The 18,326-nt window shown below is 36.7% G+C and overlaps 1 protein-coding gene across 1 annotated transcript in view; it reads left to right on the top strand.

The window, feature by feature from the left end:
- Positions 1 to 18,326, top strand: part of Plxdc2 (plexin domain containing 2) — a 363,495-nt gene that overhangs the window by 285,640 nt on the left and 59,529 nt on the right. Inside the window, exons 8-9 of the mRNA XM_048367888.1 lie at positions 5,536 to 5,631; positions 5,836 to 5,917. Of these exons, the coding sequence (XP_048223845.1) occupies positions 5,536 to 5,631; positions 5,836 to 5,917 (178 nt within the window). The remainder of the gene's footprint in view (positions 1 to 5,535; positions 5,632 to 5,835; positions 5,918 to 18,326) is intronic.

Below are 18,326 nucleotides of genomic sequence, written 5' to 3'. Positions count from 1 at the left end.
TTTTCTGCCTGTGTTTCCTTAGGCTGCTTTCCTTCCTTAGGTTGCTTTCTCTTTTTTTGTGGAATGCATTTATAACACTGTGGGAGCAGAGACAACCACAAAGATCAACATTTTTTTGCTTGTTTTGTTGTGTTTTTTTTTTTTTGGCATTTGTGGGGGATGTACCAGGGCGTGAACCCCACTGCCTCACACTTGCTTTTGCTTAGCTTGCTTGCTTATTGCTGGTGCTTTATCACTTGAGCCTTTGCCACCAGCTCAGAGATATCTTTCTGACTGTACAGATCCAGATTTGAAAAGATCACCAATGACTTCGGTTTACCCCAGATAAATAAGTATAAAACATGCCATTGCAATTAGAAGCAGAGTGCATTTTAACTCAGTGTAATTTATAAAATGTCAGAAAACTTAAGAAAATATAAAGCTCAAGAAAACATAAACTACCTGCAAATCTACTTCAAAGAGTTAACTCTCAAAGCCATTGTCCAGCTCTACCCAGTCCCTCATGTGAAAGATGTACATACACAAATACGCACTAAGAAAGTAGACAATGTGCTTTAAATATCACTGTGACCTGTTTCCCCTTAAAGTACATGAGACTTTTTACTATATTTTCAGTTACTTAGCTAAAATGTGGTCATTAATAGGAACAACAGATTCCTGTGGGAATCAATCATGGAAACAATCCCTTCAGTTGTTAAAAGGTTGCTCCTATTAATTATCTGTGCTGATTTTCCATGTTTTCAAGGTTTTATTCATATCTGATTCTCAAAACACTAATTTGTTTATGGTAAATGCTAATAGTGTTTTACATATTTTGATAAGTTGCTTTTCATAAATGCTCTCCCATTAGCATTATATTGAATATCATATTTTCCCAAATGTTCTCAGATACAACTATCATTTTTTAACATTGCAAATCTGAAAAACAGAATGTTACATTTCATTATTGCTCTAATTGTATTTTCATTCCAAGGAAGTTTTGACATTGTGATACAAATACATAGATCCCTCTTTAATTTCCATCACTTCTTCTTGAATAATCTAATGATATAATTCTTTGTGGGCCTCAATGAATGTCCAACCAAGTAATTTTGCATGGTATGCATACAGAAGGGTCTTCCTTTCCCTTTCTCTCTCTGTCTTTCATCTTCTGTCACTCCTCTTTCTATTTCTTCCTTCCTCTCCCTCCTTGCTTTCCTTCCTCCCTCCCTCCCTTCTTTCCTACCTTCCTTCCATCCTTCCTTCCTTCCTTCCTTTCTTTTTCTCTCTTTCTTGTAAAATCTTGGACTATGTCAATTGACTAATTAGAAAGTTATGTGAACACATGCATGTAGAATTGTAACAACAGAAGCCAACCCAGGCAGCAACTATCCTAATGTGCAATGTCTCCACTACAAGTTATGGCAATGACAATTTCTCAGAGGAAGACTCCTCTGTTATTTCCTCAGCAGCAGCCTGTTACCTGACACCTTCTTAATACCAAACCCTTTTTTCATCAGCAGTTTGGCCACAGTAGGCCAAACACACACACATTTAAATAAAATGCTGAGCTGGACGCTTGTGGCTCATGCCTGTACTCCTAGCTACTCAGGAGGCTGAAACCTGAGACTCACATTTTGAAGCCAGCCAGGGCAGGAAAAGTATGTGGAGACTCTTACCTACAATGAACCACCAAAGAATCAGAAGTGGCTCTGTTGTTCAAAATGATAGAACGCTAGCCTTGAGCAAAAGAGAGGGAGAACACCCAGGCCAGAAGTTCAAGCTCCTGCCTGACAAACAAACAAGCAAACACATAAATAAGTGCTGAATACCACATATAATATTTGCATATGCTTTCATTTTACTTTTAAATGGTTTTAGAGTCTCTGCTATTACTAAGTAGTAATTTTTCAAATGTAAATGTGCTTATTAAATACTCCTTTTTCCAATATAAACATTGTATCTTATTTCTACATAAAAATAATTTGCAGGGGCTGGGGATATAGCCTAGTGGCAAGAGTGCCTGCCTTGGATACACGAGGCCCTAGGTTCGATTCCCCAGCACCACATATAAAAAAAAGAAAACGGCCAGAAGCGGCGCTGTGGCTCAAGTGGCCGAGTGCTAGCCTTGAGCGGGAAGAAGCCAGGGACAGTGCTTAGGCCCTGAGTCCAAGGCCCAGGACTGGCCAAAAAAAAAATAATTTGCAATTTTTATTTGGTGGTAGGACACATCCATTTTAATGACTGGGAAAGTATAATTTGAAAAACTGATATGAAGACTTTGGAGAATATAGATAGCTATGGTTAACTTGAAGATTTCTTTAATCCTTTCTTGTTTCTTCTTTCCTATAATCCTTTATAAAATCTATCTCGAATCTTTTCAGAAGAATGGAGAGTCACCTGTTATTTTCAATGTTAATAGTCTTTTCCATTCATTTATAGCCAGATCAACCTATAAATCTCCACTAAATCATGTTGCTTAGCTTCATGATGGAAAGCCCTTCAAAATTATTCATTCTGTAGTAGAGAAAATAACTCCCCCTAACACCACAATTTCATTAGTTGCTTGGGTTCTTATTTCTTAACCAGCTCACAAAAGACTCAACAACAGAAGAAATCAAAGTCATGACTTCTTTTGTAAAACAAATACCCTCTGAAAACACTTTGTACAAAGCCATATTTTATTCTTAAATTCATACATTTCTAACATCTTCTATTTGCTTGGCTGTGACTTGAACCTTTTCTTCTTGATCATACTGGAGTTTGACCTTAGGGCCTCACGCTTGCTAGGCAGGCAGGCAGGCATTCTACTACTTAAGCCAAACCCTATGACTATATTTTGCTTTTTGTTTTCAGTTGTTTTATAGATAGGGCCTTGTAGTTTTGACTGAACTGGCCTCAGGCTGCTATCCTACTCTGCTTCCCAAATAGCTTTCCATGTGAGTACCAACATACCTGGCCTCTGAGAAGAGGGTCTAACTTTGTGTCTAGATTGGTCTTAACCTTCCAGATCTCAGGCTCCTGAGTAGCAAGGACTACAGGCCTAAGCCACTGGTACTCAGCTTAATGAACACTTATTTTACACCAAACAACAAATGAAAAGCTTATCCATGTGACACCCCAGATCTATGGTTGCCTCACTGTAAAAAGCAGAGGATTCTTGTTACCCAGATTTATTTGCTTTGTCATTTTAAATCATGAATTCAGCTATTTTTTTAACCTTCCTTTTCACGTTTTCCTTTAAGTTTTTACTTTCCCACATTTTAATTCCTGCTTATTTTCCCCTATTATGTAATGAACATTTCTGTTTTGACTCACACTTTTCTACTTCACAGAATGTTTCTATTTTTAGCCAGTACTGCCTGTCTACATTTATAAGAATTTAGTTTTTTTCTCATTGAATATTATGACAAGAAGTTTGTTCTTGTAAAAGTAATATAGGTATTTCCTCTCTGTACTCCCAATTGAGGACCAAATATCTGACTGGTTTATCTCTTTTTTTTTTTCCTGTTGGTAGTATTTTTGTTGTGATGTTTTGTATTTGGTAAACACTCTGATTTTAAACATGACTAATACCACTGGGCCACCATATTGACCAGCTATACCAACACTGGGACTGCTTCTCTTCTGGGGCGAATTGATCACAAATGAAGCCAGGAGACTCTGCTTATATAATCCATTAGTTATTCTACACAAACAAGAAGAAGGCTGGTAGGGTGCCAATTGTTCTGCTGGTAGGGTACAGTTTGTTCTAGGCCGCATGTCTTAACTCCCTTCACATGCTGAACACAAGTAAATTTGAACATTTAGGTTTTTAGCTGTGTCTTCAAATTTTGTAAGCAGTGAGACAATGATGAAAGGAAAGCTAGAGAGATTTGAATGCATTCTTCATGATCACTTCAGGTTTCTGGTGTTTTATCTTAGGCTTAATTACATTACTAGTAAATAGCCATAGGATGACAGGGGGAGTTTAGAAATAAGTTTGAAGCTCATGAATGTTTTTTATTTCTAGATGTTTTCCTTAACAACTTCAACTAGCTAATTCTGTTGTTTCCCGGCTTGTTCGTGTAGAAGCTTGTAACTGCTATGATAGTGTTTTTATTTTATCCAAAGCCTCTTATTTTTCCTAAGTCTTCATGCTGGGGAAAAACTTTGTTCATTGTAGTTAGGCAGCCGGTGCTATTTACATTAAATGGATTCAATAAATAGTGCTATGAGCTATGCTCAATTTGAACTAGAAAATAAATAAAGTTGAACCATTTGGGACAATCATTAGATATTGACAACACAAATAGGAAAATATTAGCGAACCTTTTATTTGCTATGCTAATAAACTATGAAGATATCCAAATAAATATAAGAATAGAATTGATTGTTAAGCCACATTTTCTCTATGGGTTATTTTGTTCTTTTTTTTTTTTTTTTTTTTTTTTTAGTGTCTAAAGCTCATCATGGAAAAGCTTTGTAGTTAATGTGGCTTTGCTAATATTGCAAGAGACTAGTTGAAGTCGTATCAATATCACCAAGATTCTATTTAATATTATTTCGCTTTTTGTGTTTTTGAAACAGACTCATGAATTAAATAATGTCTGGAATCAAATGAAAGCTTTTACCATTTGATGATGCCAACCAGTGAATAAATTCCTAATGACTTGTTTTTGACAGTGGTGTTTCTGAAATAATACAGAAATGTCCATTTGGAAGCTCTCATTGATTGGCAAGTCACCAAATTAAAAGCATTCTCATTAGCTTTGGTCTTGTTAAATCCATCTCATCCCAGTAGTTGGAGGTACCTTAGCAGGTGATAGAGCTGTCCTGCGGCCGGGGAGCGGCGGGCGGGGGGGAGGGGGGAGGGGAAGATCCCCTTTCTCTTTGCTCCATACCTGTGGTCAGTATTTAACTCTCAGAGACTTCCCAGTCAGTATCAATGTTGAAGCTTCAACGGATAACATGAAATGACAAATATGATAGGTGGTCATTATTATTGGTCATTATTATCTAGTGATCTTTATAGCAAGGTCATATTATTAGTTTACTTCTGAAATTTAATTGCTCAACATAAGGCACAGGAAAGCTGCATATTAGAAATATACCTTATCCAGACAAAGACCACTGATGAGCAATTATCTTATTTGCCTTGAAAGTTTGCAAAAGGTGGTACTTTTTTTGTTCTGTTTTGTCCACATTTAGATGACTTCAGCTGTGATTTGATTCTGGGGCTTTTATTCTCTTCCCCTTGGTCTTCATGTCTGTTTTTGTGCAAGTTCTATGCTGTTTCTAGCACAATCATTCTTTGGTTAAGAAGAAATTGCACTGATTCAATCAGGGAGAAATCTGACACCATAGTCAATGTTTACATCTTCATGAATTAGAAAGACTTCTGGGCACATCTTTTCCAGCGGATTTGTATATATTCAATCTCTTCATGGGTTTAAGCTTCATTTTAGTTATATCAGGTACAAAAACAAGTATATAATTCTCCACCCATTATTAAAATGGTGTTATTTTATATACGGGGAGATATAAAAAGCTAATTTTCTTTCTGAATTTGTGCAGATGTTCGGAGAAGAACAATTTATGAATACCACCGAGTAGAACTACAGATGTCAAAAATCACAAATGTCTCTGCAGTAGAGATGACTCCACTACCCAGTAAGCCAATACATGAACATTGTTGAGCGGGATGATTGGCAAGTTTGATGATATACTTGCTTTATAATTATTGTGTTAACTATATAATTACATGGATAGCTTGATCCTGAACGTATATAGGGATGAACAGATTGAGTAGTATTTTTTTTTCCCCTTCCATGCTGTCAGTTTTTGGTGGTGAATCTGTTTTCTCTTATTTCCTAGCATGCCTGCAGTTTAATGGTTGTGACTCCTGTGTATCCTCTCAGATTGGATTCAATTGCAGTTGGTGCAGTAAACTTCAAAGGTAAGAAATAATTATTAAATATGTAGCCTATGCTCACCTGGAACTTACTATTTAGCTTTGAACTTGGAATCCCCTGCCTCCACTTCTGTGATCCCAGGATTACAGATTTAACACCATCAAGGCCAATTCAAATTTTATTCATCTTTTGTAAAGATATATTGCTGTTCTCATTAAATTTTGGGGGTCATTGAGGGGCTTGAACTCAGGGCCTGAGTGCTGTCCCTGGGCCTTTTGCTCAAGGCTAGCACTCTACCACTTTGAGCGACAGCTCTGGTTTTTGCATAAGAGTCTCATGGTGACTTTTCTGCCTGGCTAGCTTTGAACTATGATCCTCAGATCTCAGCCTCCTGAGTAGCTAGGGTTATAAGCATGAACCACCAGCACCTAGCCTCTCTCTGAATTTTAAAAGTATGCTAAGAGGATAAATTTTGAGTTTATTAAATGTGTACATGTGAAATACAGATATGCCACGATTAAATCACATGCAAAATAGCCCTCAAATATGGGGGGGGGGGTTTAGTCTCTTCTCTTCCCTAAAGTGCCTGAAAGCATTAATAATCTTCATAATCAATAACAAAGTTATCTGACATATATTTTGGTGTGTGTGTGTGTGTGTGTGCATGTTCATGCGTGTGCATGTGTGTGTGTGCACACACTGAGACTGGGCCTGGATCTTGGTCTGATGCGTAAGCTTTTTTTTGCTCAAGGCTAGTTCTCTACCACAGCTCCACTTCTGAGATTTTTGCAAAACAGTCTCACAGACTTTATGCCTGCAATCAAACTTCCATCCTCAGAGCTCAGACTTCTGAGTAGATAGGATTATAGGCATGAACCATAGGTACCCAGCTTCTAACACATATTTTTAATTCTCTGTGCCTCTTAACTACCATTCCCATGCAATTTTATGTCTGCAAATTGATGATTCCATTCTATACTCTGGGGAAAAAATGGTTTAGTATATGACTTCTGTAGTAAGCCTGGGTTATAGTAAATGCATGCTCTCAGTAAATTTGTATAGAATATCAACAATAGTAATACTGAAGTAATCTTGAAAGATTAGTATTTAGTGATTAGTAATTCTGAAGCTCACAATACAAGAGAATATGCAAATGGTTTGGTGTCTTGTAATTGAACTTGAAACAAACTGCAGGCCTTGCTGGTGTCAGAAACATAGATTTCTTTTCATGAGCAGTAAAAAGGATGGCTCAGTCCCTAGAGCTTGTCAGAGATTACCCAGATGTAGGAGGTACAGGATGAGATACAACAGATTGCAATAATGGATGGACACACTTCAAGGAACCTGAGCCACTGCAGAGGAAGGCTTTTCTTCCCAGATACCTGCTTATTTCCTTAGCATAGTGGATATACAGGATGAAGAATTTCAGTGTAGTTTGCTTAGCCATTTTACACATCTATGATGTCATAGGCAGCTGGAACATAACAATTAAGGTTGTCAATACGGTCCCAAACCTTCCTCATGGGATTATACTCTGTTTGGGAATAAATCCCCTTCTCACCTTCAGAGTCTACGAAAAGTCAGCTTCTTTACCCAGGTGGAAAACTAAGTACTATGCTCTTAGTTAGCAATTGTTCCTGCCACCAACTGCAGTCATCTGTCTCTTACTTTCCACCAAAGCATGATTGGTGCCATGCTAAGACATGTTTGAAAATGCTCAAAATGTCATTGAATGATTAAAAATAGAAAGTTGGTTTGTTGATAACAGGCTGTGAGACACAATTTTAACTTGCTAACTTTGTGAGTACAGTATTGTGGTAAGAACATCATTTTTTTATGAATAAAATGGAACATGATGGTGCAGTCATTTCCTCTGGGAAATGAATTTCAGGTAGTGACAAAGCAGACGGGCAGGAAGTTAGCATCTTTCAAGGCCAATTTTAACTTGGTTATATATCCCAATCAGGAGAATCTGCTTATAAAATCAAAGGCTGGTAGTGTTTTATAATTTGCTGTGATTTCATGAGTATTACATGTATATCAAAAGTTATCCAAAACCTGTAGTTATGAGTGTGAGGAACCTAAAGACATGGAATTCTCACATATATACTTAAGGAGTTATATACCTCTGAAACTAGAAATGCTCAAAATAAGTGGAAGAGATTGATTTTCTTTCTCCATATCTAGTTCAAGATCATGTTTATTCATTGATCACTACCCTGGGCAAACTATCATCATTAGTCTTTAGCATAGAGTTTCCAGCTGTTTCTTCATTTGTGTATCTCCATTGCCAGGCTCTAATTTGGTCAAAAGCTAATAAATATGTGATTATCCTTACATCTCCATGGCATAAGAAACTTATCTTATATTATAGGAAAATAGAATGAATAAATTCAGATTGGATTCCAAATGAAAGAACTATGATTCTCTGTCTGTGGAAATAAAGGATTTCCAGGATAAGGGACTTCCGAGTGTTTATAAAGGCAGGAAAATGCAGAAGAAACCAGCACCAAGTGACCACCTTAGTCAGATTATCAATAAGACAATTCTTGAAAGAAATAATATTTGGATAAACTAAGGCATTGGAGATTCATCTAGGAACCTATCTACCACTGACCATTTTTTTCCATCCATAATTTCAGTGGAAATAGATATGTAAGACCTTAAAACAAGGAGTGTTGGCAATCAAATCATATCTACCAGTTGAAATCTGCCCTACTGTTTACATGTACTTTATACTGAGATATTTCTCAGCTATTTTATTGTACCAAAGGACTTTTTTCAGATATTACATGGAACAGCATCCTTCCAACAGTGAAAACTGGGGTGATTGGAGTCCTTTGCACAAGTTTTGGGAACTCTTAAATGTTAGATTTGAAAATGAACTTCAATCTTCAGCTTTTAGTCTTGATAGCTCACCTGTTCTGTCTTATACTTGCCATACTGGCTGTGCAATAAGCAAACTAATCATCATTGTTTTCTGGAAAATGGTAGATATAGCACTGGAAAATAAATAGTGTTTTACCTAGAAGATGCTACAAGAACAAGATATGATTTATTATTTGTTTTGTCAGTCCTGGCACTGGAACTTAGAGCCTAGACACTGACCCTGAGCTTTTTTTGTGTTTTTGCTCAAGGCTAGTGCTCTACCACTTTGAGCCACAGCTCCACTTCTGATTTTTGAGCGGTTAATTGGAAATAAATAAGAGTCTCAGGGAATGTCCTGCCTTGCCCGTCTTCCAAACTTCATCCTCAGATGTCAGCCTCCTGAGTAGCTAGGATTACAAGTGTGAGCCACCAGCATGTAGCTAGAGATGTGATTTATAAGAGAGCATAATAAGAATGTAGAGGACAATCCCAAGATACCTAAAATGTCTGCATATTAATGAAAGTGTAGTTTATTATGCAGTTGATAGACTAGGTAGTTAATAAAAATTCATCACAGGACACCACTTAAAAAACACAAGTTTTCTTCATGTTATTATTGTTAGGTGTTTTATTGAATACTCAACACTGATTTAAAATCTTGGATTTAGTTTTAATTCCTTAGCAGCCTACTTACATATGTATCAAAAAAGAAAAAGGTCTCTTTAATTAATTGATTTAACTATGGATGGTTAGACTTTTGTTCAAAATAATTTCCCCACTGCCCTTTTATTAATCTCTCCTTAGACCTGTAAGCCTCCACACTTTGGTTTGCTGCCCACGATTATTTCCCTAGACTTTACTGCTTTTATGAAAAGAAACAAATTTAAAAAAAAAACTAGAGAAGTCTTCTCAGTAGTATAAAAATTGTCCCTTGGAGTTTTGTTCTCAAACCACCCTAACTTTCTCCTTATACCCATTTGTTCCTGAATGACAGCTGCTGGTGATTACTGAACTCTCAAATTGGGCTTCCTCTATTAAGATAAGATAACTTTAATTGGTTTGTTTATTTCCATTAATTCCAGTTTGTAGGTAGCAAAAAGTTAGTACAAAAGTTTTCAATGGCTTAACCAAGGTATAAGAGGATTTTCATTACAAGAAAATAGAAAGAGATCCAGGAGTAAAAGTACTTAAAATACTTGACTTATTTCTGTTGGTTTTTTTAAAAAAACCAACCAATTGTTATTATAAAGGTGATTTACCAAGGGATCCCAGTTACATAAGTCAGGTAAAGAGTACATTTCTTTTAGGACAATGGCAGCCCTTCTTTTACTCTCTCCAGTTTCATTTTCTTTTTGAGACTTTTTTTTTTGTGTCTATAAATCGACAAAATTCAAATCAATCACTTCACTTCTGTCTCCATTCCTTCAACAACAAGGATTGAATGTCTCTGTTTAAGTTATTATTCCTGACTACATTCAGTGCTTGCTGAGAGAGAGAGAGAGAGAGAGAGAGAGAGAGAGAGAGAGAGAGAGAGAGAGAGAGAGATGAACTTACATCCCTAATGAAATATAAACTTTTAGAATGAGGAGGTAGATTTGAGGCAAATAAGTATGGAGTACCAAGAATTCATGATGATGAATTATGGTAAGGGAAACGAGCAATACAAATTCACAGAAATAGAGTAGAACTGACAATAATAATAATAATAATAATAATAATAGATTTAGTTATTGTATCATTTGAGATTCTTTGGTTGATCAGTCATCGTCTTAAAAGAGCACATTTTAAAAATTAGTAATATATTTTGACTGTATGTATGTAAATATTCTCAAAAAGAGTGTTCATATCCATGAGTGTGTGTGTGTGTGTATGTGTGTGTTTGTGTATAGGTCTAGTTTGTATACATGATTGAAAACATGACATTTGGCTCTTTGTACTTGACTTGTTTCACTCAACTTTATGATTCTTTATGATTTCTACTTCCATCTGTTTTCCTAACTATGACATGATTTCATTTTTCCTTATGGTTGTGTAATAGTCAGTGATATGTTTTCTTTACGCATTCATTTGTGACTCTTAAAATATATGTTTATTTGACCATGTATGGAACACTTGCCACGTATCAGGCATACATACATTGAAGTGGTCATAACAAAAATCAAGGATTAATCAGAGTCACAGGTCTTTTGGAGCTGGGTATTTAGCATAGTAATCCAGAAAATTACAAACAAAACTTGGATGATGATGCATAATCTACTAGATTTGAATATCGACCAGCTACCTACTGAGATCCACAGATCTCAGCATCATTATTACAGGCGTGAGCCACTGGCACTCAGTTCCATGTGACTCTTAATTATATTTGTAGCATTGAATCTAACTGTAGTTCTCAAATGGATAGTGGATATCTTCCATACTATGAGTCTGGCTCTAAGGAAGCACCAATTTCATCTAAGGTCAATTAAAGACCCCCATTCCTCTGAGGCATTGCAGGAAGAGCAGGATTATGTGACGTGTTGAGCTCCTGCAGGAAGAAGAAAACTATTAAAAGATGTATTGTGTTTCTGAGGGTTATTATACGAAAGAATACTCAGCATATTTTAACTTTGATTTTCACCTTTTGATACATCTCAGAATATAACCCTCAAGCAGGGAGCGCCTCTACTCTCATCCTTTTGGGGGTAACAAGGTCATTTAGTTATAAGGTGGATTTAATTCAAGGTTTGAAGATTATAAGTAGGGAATAAGAAACATAGTGTTTGAATGAGGAGTGGTTGAATGGCAAGTCAGATACTATTGGAGTCAATGAATCAAAATGCAGTTTAGAATTCAAAATAAATCAGTAGCTAGAATTAGTATAATTGTATTCAACTGTATCTTTTATATCCTGGAAAAAAGCCATATATCCCAGAACCCTTTTGGTCTTATGGCTTCTGTTCATTTTACATGTAGCTCGTAGAGGATACATTTATATGATTCATATACAGTAACTTTTAGGATTTCTGGTTGGGTGTGAAAGCTAAACCTAGTACATAGAAAAATAATTTAGGAAATTGAAAAGACTTAGAGAATTTCTACCATCTTCAGCTTATTTTAATGGTTTGGCATGAGATAAGGTTCACACTGCAAAGGCACTGAAGTTTATATGGAAGTGTTTCAGAAACATCTTTTTTGATCAGTCATGGAGCTTGAACTCAGGATTGGGTGCTGTCCCTGAGTTCCTTTTACTCAAGGCTGCTGCTCTTCCACGTTAAGCCACAGTTCCACTTCCAGTTTTGGTCTTTTATAGCTTTTTGCTTTTCCAGAGCTGAGGACCAAACTCAGGGCCTTACACTTGCCAGGCAAGTGCTCTTCTGCTGAGCTAAATCCCCAACCCCTCCACTTCCAGTTTCTGGTGGTTAATTGGAGATAAGAATCTCATGGACTTTTTTTTCCTTGGGGCTGGCCTTGAACCAAGATCCTCAGATCTCAGCAACTGATGTCTGGATCAGAAATATCATTGATCCATGTTCTAGGATCAATAGTTTTATGTTCTAGGTTGATTCTCCTAAAAGTTGAAATTATTGCTATATCCTTATAAGAACTACTGACTAGGAATATGTAGTCAAAATCATTGTTATTTTCAGTATACAAATTGATTGCTAATCTTAAAATATGAATTCCTTCCTTCCTTTTTTCCTTCTTTTCTCTCTTCCTTTCTTTCATGTGTGTGGATGCTAGTCCTGGGGCTTGAACTTAGGGCTGGGGAACTGTCCCTGAGCTTTTCTCTCAAGGCTAGCACTCTACCACTTGAGCCACAGCCTCCCCCTGGCTTTTTGGTGGTTAAGTAGAGATAAGAGTCTCATGGACTTTTTTTCTGGGACTGGCTTTGAGCCAAGATCCTCAAGTCTCAGCATCCTACATAGCTAGGATTACAGGCATTAGCCATCGGTGCCTCACATGACTCTTTTTGTAACTCTACAAAGCACATTTTGTCTTTGGTAGGAAATATGTCATCTTCAGAGAATCCTGAGATGGTCTGAAAACAGAACAGTAGAAACACATTTGATGTAAGAAGACTACTGTAAGCCTACAGTGACTTGCCATGCTTATAATAGATGCAGTTATCCATACAACTGAAATTGAGAAGTACTGCCTTTAAAGAAAATATCTAAAAATATTTGCTGTCAAGTACATTAAAAGTTTGGCATTTTTATAAAGCAAGATGCTTTTAGATATAGTATGTATAATAAAAATATTTCAGAATATTGTTAGCTAGCTAAAAATCATTGGGAAATGTTTTAATTATAATTTTTAAAACACATTCACTGCTAAAATAGTAATTTATTATCCTAAAGGAATTAAGGAACTTCTAGACATTTTTTACAACCTTGGTAATTGTCTTTGAGCTGCAATATCTATAAGTACTGAATTGAATTCTGAACTCATTCTATCTAGTACATGACATTTTGTAATTAATCTTATCAACTTTCAAGTAAAGAATTATAGAATTTCTGCTAGTTTGTCCAAAAATATAGCATAAACAAAACTATCTTCCAAAAAAAGGAAATTATTATGAGTAAAATTATTTATTCCTCACTTTTGAGTTTTCTAAGCACATCTTTAACAAAAGGTTGCTGATCCTGTTTTGTGTTTTTGAAGAACTTTAGATATAGAAAAAAACTTGTGACTAGATAATTAGCTTATTAGTAACCAGGTTTCCTTCCTCAGTTCAAAACTAAAAAATATTGCCATTTTATCAAATTTCCTTTTGCTCTGTTTGAACTTTTACCTACATATCACCATCTGCCATTATTCAATCAATATGCAAAGAAATTAATCTTTTCAAGAAGAAGAAAGAAAATAATTTAAGTATATTAGTAAAATCTAGGCACAATTATCAGAACAATTCAAAGGCAAGTTTTTCAAAACATAAAAGTATCACTGCCAAATGTTCAATCTGCACACTTTTCTTCTGGGAACACAGCATCTGATTTACTAGCTTTTTGTGGATATAAAATGTAAGTAATTCTTTTTGGTTCTTTTATGAGGAAAAAGACACTGTGGAATGGTGCATTTTTTTCTCTCTATCTTATCGCCTATTTTAGTCTCTTGTCCCCTTTGGTCACTAGCAACCTGCCAGACTTTAAGAAGGGATATGTATACAGAATAGAAGTGGTATTCTCTTTTGGAAAATCTTAAGAAACAGAAGTTTAAGCCAAGTCTGCTAATAACGAAAGTCCCACCCTGAAATACCCAGGCCTTTTAAATTGTGTTTTATTTTTCTAGTCAACAAATTATGTGTGTTCTCCACATGAGCACCATTTCACAAACCAGAGATAAAGTCCATACAATTACGTAACATCACATTATATATGATAGTCATTTAGAAAGCTAGATTTCACCAAATTTGATCTAATAAACACATATAGAGGGCTGGAAATATGGCCTAGTGGCAAGAGTGCTTGCCTTGCATACATGAAGCCCTGGGTTCAATTCCTCAGCATCACATATATACAAAAAGGCTAGAAGTGGCGCGTGGCTCAAGTGGTATAGTGCTAGCCTTGAGCAAAAAGAAGCCAGGGACAGTGATCTGGCCCTAAGTCCAAGTCCCAGGACTATGGGGATGGGGGTGGGGGAGCATGTATAGAGAATCTAATAATGGACCATTTTAGTGCTAAATTGTAGTTCTACTCCCTTAGCTTACTGCCACTAATATAATAATGAGTTGCCCTGAAATGATTAAAAGTTAATTAGCCAAGAATTAAATTGTGTTTGCTCAATTTATAAAAACCGTAGCTGCCCAAAGTACTATAGGGAAACATTGTAATGCTTATAAGCATTATTTTGAAAAAGCAAAGTTCACAGTTTACCGTTAAAAATATTGACATTAGTTCTGAATACTGGGCGAAGCTTACATTGACAATCTTCTGTTGAAAAGGCCAGTAAATTCCAATATTAACAAAAGTAATTTATAGTTCCATTATTTATTTTGGTGAAAATCTAATGTTAAACTCTAGAAGGGTGTTAAAAATATGAGGTAATGCTTAAGCCAACTCTCTCGATCTTTACACAAGAAAACTAGAAAAAAAAGTAATCAAAAAGTTTCTGATATTCTACCCTCTGCTAACTTTTATCCCCAAAGTTAAAACATGATGATTTATCCTTTCCTTTTCATTTTCTTTCTTGTTCCTTTCCCTCCCTCCCTCCCTCCCTCTCTCCCTCCCTCCCTCCCTCCCTCCCTCCCTCCCTCCCTCCCTCCCTCCCTTCCTTCCTTCCTTCCTTCCTTCCTTCCTTCCTTCCTTCCTTCCTTCCCTCCTTCCTTCCTTCCTTCCCTCTCTACCTCTCTTCCCCATGTCCTCTCTCTTTCTTTCTCTTTCTCTCTCCCGATCTCTCTCTCTCTCTTTCATCTTTCTTTATTGTCTTTCCTTCTCTCTTTTTCTTTTTTGTGCCCTGATTCTTAGGCTTGAACTCTGGGTCTGGGATCTGTCCCTGAGATTTTTTTTTTCTTAAGTCTGGCCCTCTCCCCTTGACCCACAGCTTCACTTCTAGCTTTCTGTGTCCTTACTTGGAGATAAGAGTCTCACAGACCTTCCTGCCCAGGCTAGCTTCAAACCCTATTCCTCAGGTCTCAGCCTCCTGAGTAGCTAGAATTCTAGGTAGGAGCCACCACCACTCAGTGATAATTCATAATTTCTTGATGGGAACTATGCAGTTTAAGATGCTCATGATATTTTCTAAATGGTAAGGTTTTATTTTCTGCCATGTCCTGGGTTAGAGACATAGTTTTTGTCTGTTATCAGACCCTTCCCAGAGTTTGTAAGGAAAAGACATGCCTGGAAATTTCTTGTTCATACAAAAGTGAAAAATCCAGTAATTTCGCAATGCATGTAATAATCCATGATTTATTTAATTCTAAGTATATCTAAGAACATAGTACTTTCATTAAAATATAATTTTTTGTATAATCATGCAACACTGGCCAGCCTGGTATACATTATCAGAAAAGAAACAAAGACAAAGCTGGTTCACAATGCTTTGAGACACGCTGTTGAGCCTCTGAGTCTCTGAGCCTTTATAGAAAGGAACTGGTAGGTTCTGGAAAGCCTAGATTTTCTTCTTCCTAGAAAAGCTACTTTTTTCTTTTCTCTCAGCTCTTGAAATCTTTTCATGGCAATATATTGCCAAGGGAAAAAGACTTACTATTTCCCTTTTGAGCCACAGTTCCAATTTCAGCTTTTTCTGAGCATTCTATTAGAAATAAGAGTCTCATGGACTTTCCTGCCCAACCTGTCTTCAAACCATGACCCTCAGATTTCAGCTTCCTGAGTAGCTAGAATTACAGACTTGAACCACCACTGCCTGGTTCCCTTAAACATGGAATGTTTGCTCCCTAAATTATACTTTCCTACCAAAAGCCTCTCTGGTACTATTGATTGTCTAAGTTTTTGCTGCATTGGCATATGCAACATTTAGGGCAATGCTGGAATTTCTAGGTTAACCCATTTATCTTCCATAATGGAATTTCTGTAACAGAGACCATATGGCCCACTAGCTCAGAATATTTACTATCTGGCCCTTTACTGGGGATGTGTGCCCAATAAAGGGAAGAAATATAACAAATGTGCTGATTAGGGAAGAAACTATGCTATATATTCACTACAATCTAGTTAGGAAAAAGATATTGTCTATGGCCAGGATGGGTTTAGTGAAGCAAACACTGGCAGATGGATAAATAACTCCAGCGACCATCACTTATAGGAAGCAAGAAATAACAAATGAATGCCTCGATCAAAAAAGATATAACAGTTATAGGAAATGAACAGGAAAATAACATGGGATGTGGTGAGTAGGGGTGATTGTAAGCTGGAGGAGAGAATGGTGTAGCAATTCAGATCTGTCTACATATTCCATGAATGCTTACACAACTTTTGCTGTGTGTGTGTATGTATGTGTGTGTGTGTGTGTGTGAATTAAAGTCAGTTCCATAACAAGCAAATCTAAAGAAAAAAAAACAACAACCTCAAACCTACACAGCTAAAAATGTTTCTGCTAACATAAGGTGACATTGGCTGTATTTTATGAAGCAGAAAATTGCTTCACACCCTAATTCTTAAAATCCTTTTCTTGGGCTCTTTTTAATAAGACATAGAACATTGGTAAACATGAGCTGCATAAAACTCTGATGGAATTAGCATATAGTAATTTGATATTTTTATATGCCCAACAAATCTGATGTAGAATAAAGAAGGCACGGTGGGAGGAACATACTTTTCCTCCAACTGGAATGCATGTATTAATGCATGACTCGTAGGACCTGCAGCCTAGCACAGTCTGGCAAACCTTTCACCTTCAGGTGTGGTCTAACATGCGCAATAAAGAGAGGGCAACAAGCTTCAAAGACAAAGCCAAGCTTGCTCTGTCCTACCAGCCTCTAGCAAAACTAGACATTATTTCCTGAGCCATAGCTTCACACTCACTTTTTCATACTTATTTTGGAGATGGCACCTCATAGACTTTTCTGGCTACTCTGGCTTGAAACCTCAAGCCTGCAGATCTTAGCCTCCTGGGTACCTTGGATATAGGCATGAGCCTCCTGTGTTCGGCTTCCAACACCTTATTATTTTAACATCAGCATTATTACTTGGATTTCAAGAAAATAAACTGAAATATACACGTATACACAAGCACCAACATGTATATACAACACATGTGTGACAATTATATTATATCTACATGTATCCCAGATTCTCAAACAGCCTTTCTCAATAATAAGGGAATTGTCTTGGCTATATGCCTTCAGGTTCAAAAAAGTTTTAGGAAAGTATTCCCATCAAATTCAGTTTTTTAAAAAATAATCACAATTTTAAAGAATTTAGAACATCATGGACTCGAGTGGCTCACACCTGCAATCCTAGCCACTAGGGGCAGCTGAGATCTGAGGACTGCAGTTCAAAGCCAGACCAGGCAGGAAAGTCTGTGAGACTCTTATCTCCAAACTAACAAAAAGCTGAACTGGAGCTATGGTTCAAAGTGGTAGAATGCAAGCTTAGAGCACCAAAGCTCAAGGACAGCACCCAGGTCCTGAGTAAAAGCCCCAGGACAGGCAGGTGTGCACGTGCGTGCACACACACACACACACACACACACAAAAAAAAAACTTAGAAGATGATTTATTTCAATTTTATGAACTCTAAATATGAATGGGAAACATGCTCTTTGATCAAAATAAATCCAGGAAAAGGATTGATGGCCTATCATAAACTAGTATGGGCTACCATATATGTATAAAAAGAAATCGTAATTTAACAAAAGTCTTAGCAAAGTTACCTCACAAATTATCTCACAAATTTAATATCTCTTGAAAGATATAGAGGTGTGGTATAAAACATTTTTGAAACAAGCCAGGAGTCAGTAGCTCACACCTGTGATATTACCAACATAGGAGGCTTAAATCAGGAGGATCACAGTTCAAGGCCAGCCAAGGCTGAAAAAGTCTGCTAAAATAAGCAAAAAAGCAAGATTGAAAATATGACTCAAGTAGTAGGGCTCCATCCCAGAAAGCAGGAAGCCCCGAATTCAATCTCCAGTACTGCTACTACATAC

Source organism: Perognathus longimembris, chromosome 18 (assembly GCF_023159225.1).
Source record: "Perognathus longimembris pacificus isolate PPM17 chromosome 18, ASM2315922v1, whole genome shotgun sequence".
NCBI classification, from domain to species: Eukaryota; Metazoa; Chordata; class Mammalia; order Rodentia; family Heteromyidae; genus Perognathus; species Perognathus longimembris.
This window is presented reverse-complemented; position numbering and strand designations above follow the sequence as displayed.